This window comes from Coffea eugenioides, chromosome 7 (assembly GCF_003713205.1).
Source record: "Coffea eugenioides isolate CCC68of chromosome 7, Ceug_1.0, whole genome shotgun sequence".
Classification (NCBI taxonomy): Eukaryota; Viridiplantae; Streptophyta; class Magnoliopsida; order Gentianales; family Rubiaceae; genus Coffea; species Coffea eugenioides.
The window spans coordinates 4,158,524-4,169,830 of NC_040041.1; the positions used below are offsets into that span (position 1 = coordinate 4,158,524).

Consider the following 11,307-nt stretch of genomic DNA (forward strand, 5'->3'; position numbering starts at 1 on the left):
GTTTTTTTAAATTATACACTTCAAAATATTCAAAAATTTACACACTTCAAAAATTTTTTCTATAATTTCTACAGTAAGTTACGGTAAAGTTTTAGACAAACATTCAAAAAATCCACTTGCCAGACGGGTTTGTCGCAAAGCGTGTACGCTGTACAGTAGCAAACTACTCCACATTTTTCCAATCACATTTGCAGCTTTGAACCTTGTTGCTTGATCCTGTAAATCCTAGCATCTCATCATATTTCCAGTTCCTTTTGGACATGACTTGCATCAGGGATATTTTGAATATGGTTAAATTATCTGTCATCAGCAACAAATTTTAGAAAATCCTTTTTATTTGGGGGGAGGTTAAGATTAGTAAGTAACATTGCTAAAAATTCTTTTAAGAATCTATTCGTGTTAGTGATAACAACCACTACTACTAAAATTGAGCATAAAAGACAGTACGAAATTGTGGCATATTTTGACTTCAATTCCGGCAAGTAACTCTTTAACATATTAGGAATCCAATGTATCCGCATGCATGGTTCATCACTATTCCAAACTGATGGCGAAAAAGCATTTACCTGATTACTCTCATAATGCACCTGATTAGACACTAATTAATAATTATGTCCTAACACTAATTATGTCCTACTTTTTGGCTGCAATTTTTTTTTTTTTTGGTTGGAGAAATGCATTGTAGTAGGTCTCATTTCCCCACTAGCATTTCTATTAGCTTTCTCTAAATGGAATCATCAAATCTTTTCAAGCCTTTATAATTATCGGGAATCACTCAAGTTTATTTGGTTTGGCGAAAATATTAAGAGTTCATAAACTTCGAACATTTAAACAAAGCAATCGACCGTTCAATACATAATGATACAGGTTTTTAGAGGGACAGATATTAAAAAGAAAAACAAAATTTGCAGTCAACATCCTTAACAAATCGTGAACAACAACCTATTATTGATGCACTCGGTGTTTTTGTTCTTAACTACAATTTGGTAAAACTAAGCTTTCGTGTCTTTATTACTCCTTCTAATTAATTTGTAGGAACTACAAATGTAAACAATTTAGTGGAAGAATGGGTTAGGTCGTACGGAAAGGAAAGCGAGAGTGTAAATAAGAGGTCACTGATTCGAGATCTCCCATTTATACTATACAAAAAATAATGAAAAAAGAGTAAACAATTAACTAAATAATTTAGTGACAGGACAGGAATATTTCGGTGGGCATTTGTCTGGCCATCTGCTGCGCCGCCGCTGCGGCTGCGGTGCACATGCCATGTCGGTGAGTCTCCGGTTGTCCTCAGCTGAGAAATCTTAGAACCGGACAAAGACGTGTGCGGAACTCAACCTAGTATTGCATTAATCCAAATTGTCACCAACCAACCCCATAAAAAATTTAAAATAAAAAAAAAAATGGAAGGAGAAGGAGAAAGGAAATGAGGAATTGTCACGAGACAAGATTGGGGTGATGTACATATGATTTAGGAGTGAAAGGTTGGATCTATCTACAGTTTGGGTCATTCTTAATCATTTTTTCTTTGGAAAATTTGGCATTATACTCCAAAGTCCATGGATTTCGTTACACTTTGAAGATGCCGAATTTACCAGGTAAGATGCATGTGAGGATGCACGTTAGTGTCAAATGAAAGGAAGTTTCGCGTTAAATTTAATCATGATTTATTCCCATGAATGTTTTGTACCAAAAAGTCTCTTCTTCCCACGCAAACCTCACTCCTATTTATGGATTTTGATCTTCTAAAATATTAAGCAAACACGCAATATAATAAATTTATGAACTCGATAGCCATATTATATTAGAAGGCAAGTACAATTAACCCAACAACTCAAATGTAAGACATGCATGTGTTTTTTTTTCTTTTTCTTTTTCTTTTCCCCCTAAAATTTTGAAAGCTTTTAAAAATCTCCTTTACGTATTAAAAAACTTTTTTCACCCTCCATAAAGATCTTACGTCAACTTCTATTTTGGCGCTAAAGTTGTGCATGTGCGTAAAGATTATCCTCTCAGAGTAGCCTTGTTTGGAAAGTAATTTTTCTTTGTTACGTTCTCTGTGAATATATTTTATAATCACCTTTTTATCTTATGTATATCAAATCACTATAGTAATTTTTTTAAAAAAAATTCAGAAAAATGCAATCCAAACATGACCTTAAATTTTATGGTTTGATCCCTGCATAGAGCAACCGGCCATGAACTACTATTTAGTTTGTGAAGTTACTAAATTCTCATTTTTCGAGTCATAATGTTTGAGTTAATTTTTCGGTGTGTACGACTAGCTCACTTTCTCAACTCTATTGTAATTAAAGATACATGAATCTAACAATTTAAGCAAGAAAATTAAAGAATATCTTATATAAAACTCATCAACTGAGTTCTTCACCTGTTTGGATTGCAATTTTCTAAAGTTTTTGTAGAAAATGTATTGTAGCAGTTTGATACATATGAGGTGAAAGAAAATGATTGAAAAATGTATTCACGAAATGCGTAAAATTTTTTTTTTGATGAAAATCCCTTTCTAAACAAGGTCCTTCCCAGAATTACGGTCACATCAAGAGACCTTAAAAATTCAAGGTTGATGAAAGATCAGCGTTGAACTAACTTCGTTGTAGTACAGTATAGCAGGCAAGTTGAACGTTGATGGCTGCTTCCATTGCAGCCCCAAATCCACACCAGTGTTGACTGGATTGAATTCGTGAGAAAGGGAAGAAAAATGAAAAAAAGTGGGGACAAACGGAGAATTATAAACGTAGAAGAAGCCTGCCTCTTAATTTGTCGCCATAACGGGCGATAGATGCGCTCCTGCTTTTTGATACTGTGATGGCAACGCTATGGTCGTCAAAAACACTCGTCAACACAGCCCAACACTGAATGAATGAATACTCCCGGTCTCCTACTCCATTCCGACCAAACATTCATTTTCTTCATTCTTCGTCTCGTGCAGAATAGTTTAGTCTAGCTAGAAGGTTTTCTAAGGGCTATTTTTGTTTTAGGATAATTAGAACGGCACACACGCTATAATTTTGAGAGTTATAAATAATTTCAGCGATTAATTTATTCTTCTCAAATCTATAACTATCTTCTTTTTTTTTTTATCAACAATTGTCAAGCTCAGGAATTGAATTCTCATTTTCTTAGCGTCTTACATGCATGTTAATGTCATGTTAGGAGTAGTTTGATTTTCACATAGAGTTCTCACTCCAAAGTCTCTAATTCGAGTTTCAATTGTTACTGTTCTGGGTATCGGTCAGACCTACTCTGCCCGGCACTGTGAGATTAGTCGAGTGTAGATCCGGATATCCAGAAAAAAAAAATACATGCATGTTAATGAATAATTTGGTAAATTCGGCTTCTTCTTTGTACGGCGCACGATACACCATATACGAAACTCAGCTCTCCTAATCAGAATCTTCCTGAGATCACACGTGCCACATTGGAAGTGATCTTTACGTGATCAGGACTGTGTGTGTAGCACGGTCACGGTGTTCCTCGAAGTAGCTGAATATTCTTCTATTTTATTAATGCTAAACATCCGCGTTTGTGACTTGTCAGTTGTCCAGAGGCGGGAACCTCACCCGCCCGGCGCGCTACGCTGCTACCAGAATTATTGCCCGGGCAAATAGAAGAGTATTATTATAATACAGTACCAGTAACTAGTAATTATTTTTGTTATAGTGAAGTTTAATCTGGTTAAGAATTGATTAAAAATGTTTACCACGATCGAACAAAATGTCACACAAGACAAAACAAAGCAAGCTAACATTTTGGAGTGCATTAATTTGGACGACTTCTCACTATTTTCTTTTTTTTTTTGTGTCAACTAACGAATGCCTGTGTGGCAATTTTACATGCACTTCTTTTCAATTTTCTAAAATAATAGGAGAATTTCAAATTTTGGTTATGTGTTATACATTTAAATGTATTGCTATGCAAAATTCGTGGTCGAGACTAAAAAATTAACCCATATAGAGCTCGAGGAAAAAAAATTATAGAATTTTTAAATAAGTGCTTAACAGCAGTCATTAATACATCTATTTTAAATATAATTTATCATTTAAATACACATATTTACTTTTTTTTATACCAAACACATTTTTAATTGAAAAATGATATTAACACTCCTTTAAAAAAACCTTATAGTACGAGGTGTTTTGAAGAGTGCTTGAATCATTTCCTTTCAACTTTATTTCACTTACTTCAATTCAAAGCCAACATGTGAGAGCCTTTTCAACCAGTGCCCATTGGCACAGTTTGACAAATGCAAAACTATATCCCAAAAAAAGAAATGGAAACATATTCAAATACAGGAAAGACGTACAGAAGAATTAAATAAAGAAAAGATAATTGGAAATACGTCCAAGTCTTGTCTTTATTATGGTCCAAATTTCTTGCCTTTACTTTCTCGCTACCTTTTCTCTCTGCCTGCTCCCCTTACTGACTCTAGTCTCTTCTTTACTTCATTCAAGAAAGATAAAATTCTCAGGTTGCAGAGAGACATAGATTTTGTCTGTACAATTTGTAATGAGAGTACATAACTGAAGTCATCAAACCAAGCAAAGTAGCATTCTTTATGGAGTGGGATAAACAACCACCTCAGCAGCCACAAGCAACAACAGCTGCTGCTGCAGCAGCAGCAGCAGAAGAACTCAATAATGGAGGAATGTTTGTTAAAGTTATGACTGATGAACAAATGGAAGTTCTCAGGAAGCAAATTGCTGTTTATGCTACCATCTGTGAACAGCTTGTTGATTTGCACAAATCTCTCACTTCCCATCATGATCTTGCAGGTTTTCTAGCAGCCCTTTCTCTCTTTTTGTCTGCTTATCATCTTTACTGTGTGAATGTGTGTAAGTTTGTGTTCATGTTTGATCGCAATTTTGTTTTATGTTCATTGAAATTAGAAAATAATGCGACCTTTTAACAGGTTTGGTAAATCTTGGTAAGGGGTGTTGTTGGGATCATATCTTGCTTGTTGAATTTCGAGACTTGTCTTTTACTGCTGCTACTTTACCTTTTCTTGCTATTCAATTGATAAAAGTGCTGTCTTTGGTTTTTACAAATGTATATATTGTCTTAGTTTTCTTCAATGGGTTGGGTGTGAGAAGCCACCTTAAAGGGGTATAAGCAAATATTTTGACAATTGTACTTCGTCTAGAGTTCAAAGCGTTCACATTCCTTGGTATCTTTCAATATGTCTGGTCAAAGTTTTTTAAAGTCGTTCATTGGGTTTGTTTATATACATAGTGTACGTTTTAATAAAATTTTGAAAAATTATTTATGATTTGATGGGGATTCCAAAGCTGGAGAAACCTATTTCTTAAAGATTCCCGGCAAGCTAATGGCAGCAGCAGAATTTAAGTATCAATATTTATTTAATTTTGAGAACAAGTACAATATCAATTTTCATGTAAATAACTAGGATTATTTGTGCTCTTCCAAAGTCCTACCTCTGACTCTTTGATTTTAACTGGCAGCGATTCCTCATCTCTTATTTCTCGGCAAGTTATTGAAGAGTATTCCACTTGTGAAGACATTACAACCTTTAGTCTTCCTTATGCTTCTGTGATTTTAACTACCTTCTTGATCGCCATTTCTTCCAGAAACACGGTTTTTGACTACTTTACATGTTAGCCAAATTTGTTTTAATGGCCTGGTCATTGCAAACTTTGGCTTTCAAAAGGTTCATCTAGATGAAGCGGACTGACTTGGCTGTATTTGTAGCATTAGACTGCAGTCAATGAAAGGTAGTCTGCATCTTCTATGCACTTTTTTCCAGCCTAGTAGTCTTCTTGTCCACAAATCTGTAAGCAGAGAAGATGTTTCTTGAATTCCAACAGTATGTGATAGTTCTATCATATCTATACTCAGCCTATTTAATTTAATTTGGCACATTTAGAGGGACTCTTGAAACTGTGATGTTTTCTTCTAAGATCCCATCTGCAAACAAACCGTGCGATATTCTGAAATTATAGTGAGGATAAATAACCAACACAGTTGACTGCATGACCGGATAACCTGAAATCTTTGTGTACTGAGTAGATCTCGTGGCGATTACAATTTTCAGAGTGTGATCTTTCTTTGATGTATGTGAAACTGAAGACGTTTCATATCTTTGTATTCCTCATTATCTGGAATGAATCTGCCCTTAAATGGGCAAACTGATTTTCTTTTTGCCGTAAGTTGAGCTCTGCATGTAGCAGTTATCCGTTAACAAAGTATACTTTGTTGATGACAGTGGCAAACACCAGAGGATTTGTAATAATTCAAAACTTACTTGTCATAATCTCTTCTTCCTTGCATTGAATGTTGAAGAGGATGAAGTCCAATTCCTGTTTAACAAGCCCCTTCATCTTGATTCTACTTTTTGTTGAAGGAAGATTGAGTTCCTGTTGTTTCAGGTGCCAGACTTGGAAATCTGTACTGTGACCCCCTAGTGACATCTGCTGGTCATAAAATTACTGGTAGACAACGTTGGACCCCTACACCTGTCCAGCTTCAGATTCTTGAGCGTATATTTGATCAAGGGAATGGAGCTCCATCCAAGCAGAAGATCAAAGAGATAACTAATGAATTGTTACAACATGGTCAAATATCTGAAACAAATGTCTACAATTGGTTTCAGAACAGGCGTGCTCGATCAAAGAGGAAGCAACAAGCAGCTGCATCAAACAACATTGAATCGGAAGTGGAGACAGAGGTTGAATCACCCAATGACAAGAAGACAAAGCCAGAGGATTTGCAGTCTCCACACATTCCAACTTCAAGGAACGAGGAACTCTGCTTTCAGAACACTGATGTAAGCTCAGGGATGCTTTCCATTGACCCACGTAGCAGTAAACCAGAGCCGATGTTCCCTTCAGACGGCAGTTCAAAGTCAGCTGGGAGTTTTGGCCAGATGTCCTTCTATGGAAGTATGTTATCAAACCCAAGTATGTATTTCCTTTTAACATCCTACCTCCGTTTAGTCACTGAAATGAACACTTGTCATAACCTAGTTAAATTGGTTGACTACATTCTCAAACTTGAGATCGTCAACTGGTTGTACTTTGATGATCCAACATATCTATCCTACCGAGAATATTTTTCATAGCACTTCTCAGCAAGAAGCATGTTAGCTATGTAGACTTACTCACATTCTTAGATGTACATGCTTGCTATCAGAGATCTGAGCACCATTTACGAGCGTGACTCAAACTTCAAGTTAGCTAAAGGCCAATCTCCTACTTGGAGATGGTAGAACTATATATTTGACCCCAGCTAGGATTACAAATTCGATTCATTTGCAAGGCTTTCTGATAATTTCACTTACCATTTGTACTTTCTACAAAATGAGTTGTTTCAACCCAAATAAATTGTCAGTCGAATTGAAATCACGATCTATAAGGAAGATTTAGCTTCTATAATACATTCAATAGTCGAATTGAGAGGGCTGATGTTGAGGTTCTTACAGAAGGTGCACCTATTTCTAGAAGTCATAAAATGTTGTATCTAATTGAGCACGTATACTTGCATATTATGATCTTGAAAACCCTGGATAACGGATATCTTTGTTCTGCATTTGTTGAGCATTCGATAACACCAAGCATGTTCAATGGGCGTAGGAATGGACCAGTTGCTTGGGAAGATGGAGGTACCGGAGAGCTACAACCCTTATCTGCATGCAGAAGATTACAACATGACAGGCTGATTTATTGTGTTTCCACTTGTTCCTCGTTTGTGTTTAGCAAAGTAAAATATCGAGGGTTGTAACTGAAGACATTGTACGCAGTCCCCAACACAAAGTGAAATGTTCGAGAGTTGTAACTGAAGACTTTATAGGCAGTCCCTCCTCTTTGCAACCTGATGCTGATTATTTTGCAGTGATGGATGTTAGAAGTACATTTTACCATGTCTAGAATATATGCTTAGCGCTGAACAATATAGTTAGTTGGTTGGTTTTATATATATATATATATTTTTCAGGATTGTGAATCTCTGATCTTCTCTATCTGATGCCAGAAAGCTCAACCTTAGCCTGTTTTCTGTCCCCTTTCTTCCTGCCTTCTATCGCTGCTGCGCTCCTTTTTTTCCATCTTGCTTTTCCCAGTTACATTTTCTTTTACTCGACTTAAAAAATATAGTCACGTTTCTTTAAATCGCAAGAATCAAGAAGACTACACCTGGTACTGGACTACTGTAAATTTTAATCACCTTTTGGCTAACAAGACTTTAGTCTTCTAGTAAAAACAATCAAGATTCATGTTTCAAAGTTATTAGTTGTACTTGGTATACGTTCCACCAATTGTGGATTGAATTGTTGTAACAAAAAAAAAAAAAGAAAAAAAGAAACGCACGCACAAACACCTTTGGCATTTTTTTACATGCTTTTAATTTTATTCTTTTTTTGATACTTAAATCACATGTAACAAACAAGAAAATACAATTTTAACTACTCGAATCAACATGGATTAGGAATTTGTGCAATTGTCTTGCCCAAAACTATATATATACAGTTGCCCAAACCTTGTGTATTGTCAAACATTGAGCGTGAAACGTGGAACATGATAAACCTAATTTAATGAGCCATAGAAAACCTTTAAAAAAATGATGAAAGTGGTCATTTTAAGACGGATTTCAAGATTAGTCATTTCATGCTTGCTTCATTATTCATGGAGCAGAATTTGTTAACTCCCCAGAAAGATTCGTCCCGAAGGCCACCTCCTAACTTCCGAGTGAGGAGGTGAAATACTGAAATGGATGAATCCTCTGCAGCAGCTGATTCGTTCGAGAATGGCAGATACAAATACATACACGATATTCACAAGGGCCCACCTGAAGCCATAGACGTTCATCGCATTGTTCTCCAAAGAAGCAGTCAAAAGAAGCTCTTAATTTTCTGCTTCCTTGCTTTGCTTCTCTTCGCAAGTCCTCCCTTCTTCTTCTTTGTTCAACAGGTATTTATTTCTTTTGGGCCAACTTCAGTCTTTAATTCCTTTTTTCTTTTTGCTTTCCCAATTTTTTTCTTCTGGGTTTTGATTATATGGCAAGAGAAATTTTAAAAAAATTTCCGTTCTTATTGTTTGTTGGAATGTCAATTATGTTTCGAAATTTGTTCATTTGGGATTCGGAATATCAGAAGTGTCATATGACTTTAGAGATTGATGATTGTGCAATTTTAGTGCAAAGATTGGTTGGAGGAACCAATATTCAGAACGTTAATGGAAAAATCTCTGCTGTCAATGAACGATTTCATGGTTTTGCTCAGAATTCTTGCTGATTTCCTTGTTCTTGAAACGCCATTGATCAAAATGCGGTGTGTCTAAACTGTAATTTAACGAGTACAGAGTCGATGGTTTATTGTGTCTAACATGATGGGAATATGAAATGCAGCTTAATTTACTTACCACACTTCCATGGAGTCTGCTTCTGGGTGGATTGTTTGTCAGACTGTTATCGCAGAAGCTGGTTAAGAAAGGTAAAGAGCTGCAAAACTGATCTATTAGCACTCACCTTGCAGCCCCTGTGGAGCAAAACAAACCAAGCATGAAAGTTGCGTAGGGAAAAAATGATAAGTGCGCTTTGTATTTACGGCTTTGAATGATGCAGCTGCTAGTTTTCATTCCACGCGTGTAAGGCATCAGGTGCCATCAGTTATTCAGAAATTCTTTTTTATTCTGCTTACTACAGAGTCTGTTATCATCCTGCCAGCTTTTGGGGTTCAGCTTGAGGCTCAGTATGGAAGGTGCCTTTCAATCTTGCACACGGATGTGATCTTTCATTCCTTGCTAGGTTATTCAAAACAAACCTCTTTCCTGTGGTTCCATGAGTGGGAATGTAGATATGCAATTCACAATCTGTTCTAAAATTTGAAACACTTAATTTAGGACTTCTTAGACCACAAAAGCTGTGTTGTTGGAAGAAGTTTTAATGGCATGATTTTTCTTAAATGAAAGTAAATCTTCTGGTAAATATATCTTCCACGAAACCTGAAGTCATAACATATAGGCATACAATTAGCTTATATATTGGAGGCAGACGAGTTGTTAAATATTTCATCAGAGTTTGCTTGTTGAGTATTGCTATTCATTATAACATGTTTGACTGAAAAGTTTTTGACATTTAATGAATTAATTGGGTTGGATTATATAGTCAAATCTGATGGAAGATACATTACGATCATTAAGTACAATGGCTTCTGTGCATGAGGCCATGTACCTAGGAGCAGTCTTGGCCGACCTCTTGTGATCAACATCGAATGTGAGCATATTTTACCCTTAAATCCTCATCCAACAATTTTTTGACTAGGCATTCTTTTTTGGCAGTGGAAGAACCATTCGCCGCTTTGTTCCCATTAGCAAGATCTTGAAACCTGTGCTGAATGAGTGTGTGACCCCAGTTACTTGTTACTGGAGCCTAGCCCTGATTATACGTGGAGAAGAAGAACTCATGTTGGTTTTTAAGGTAAAGGGGTCTCCAACACTCTTCAAACGGTCACTGTTAACATGCACTTTCCATGCCCCTACAAAACCTGCTCACTAACTATTTTAAATGAAATTATTTTGCAGGAACTCTATCCACCTGTAAAAATGTTAGTGCCCATCTGGAAGGCTATCTGTGCTGCTATTGATGTTGAGGAAACATGACAGCGGTCCCATTACACTTTTGGAACTCCAGAAACAGCTCTTAACTCTCTAATTTATATGTATTTTTGGTCTAGAGAAAACTATGAATACCTTTTCAGTTGTTTACTCCCCTTCGGTGGACAGAATATGCTAATCATGTTCTTTGGTATGCATAGAATGTTTCCTGTGAAGGAAAGGAATGGCTGCGTTAATCTTTATGCCTCTTTAAGGCAATTAATGCATCGAGTATCTGCTTCCTCTGAACTAGTGAACTTTATAGTTGGTAATTTTTTTTTGCCTGGTTTTCTTGTGGCTACACATTTTATGACTTCAACACCCACAACTTGGCATGAATTTTTTTATTTTTGGGGTCAATCGGCAACTCTCCTCCTACTCTAACCTTTTTATTAGGGGGGGATCCAACTGGGCCAAGGGAGGCGAGAGGATCCCGCCTTTGATCTGCTGATTTTGTTGCTCGTTTTCTGTTAAAGATGTTTATTTGATGATGAAGTTGAGTTTGTTATGATCTATCATGCGCCCAGTTAGCTTTTCTTGAAAAGACCACATAGACGCTTGCAGCATGGGTGATCTAAATGGAAATCAGTAGATTCCAAATGAAGCATTTGGTTTATTATATCCTAACACCTCTATCTAACAAAATAAACATTTTAAATGAGGCCGGAATTATGCAAAGGTACAT

At 36.3% G+C, this 11,307-nt stretch overlaps 2 protein-coding genes across 3 annotated transcripts; both read left to right on the forward strand.

Moving 5' to 3' along the window:
• Positions 1-4,417: 4,417 nt before the first annotated feature.
• Positions 4,418-7,975, forward strand: LOC113778647 (WUSCHEL-related homeobox 8). 2 transcript variants are annotated; one of them, XM_027324118.1, is made up of 3 exons: positions 4,418-4,793; positions 6,405-6,935; positions 7,608-7,975. In XM_027324118.1, exons 1-3 carry the CDS (start codon positions 4,577-4,579, stop codon positions 7,691-7,693), a joined length of 834 nt encoding a protein of 277 aa, XP_027179919.1. In that variant the 5' UTR covers positions 4,418-4,576; the 3' UTR covers positions 7,694-7,975. The 2 variants fall into 2 exon arrangements, with proteins under 2 accessions (XP_027179919.1, XP_027179920.1); XM_027324119.1 differs by having other exon boundaries at positions 6,405-6,917.
• Positions 7,976-8,540: 565 nt separating this feature from the next.
• LOC113778171 lies at positions 8,541-10,871 on the forward strand. Its single transcript, XM_027323470.1, has 5 exons — positions 8,541-8,939; positions 9,376-9,460; positions 9,673-9,727; positions 10,308-10,446; positions 10,551-10,871. The coding sequence occupies exons 1-5, from the start codon at positions 8,739-8,741 to the stop codon at positions 10,626-10,628; spliced, it is 558 nt and encodes a 185-aa protein (XP_027179271.1). The 5' UTR covers positions 8,541-8,738; the 3' UTR covers positions 10,629-10,871.
• The last annotated feature ends 436 nt before the right edge of the window (positions 10,872-11,307 follow it).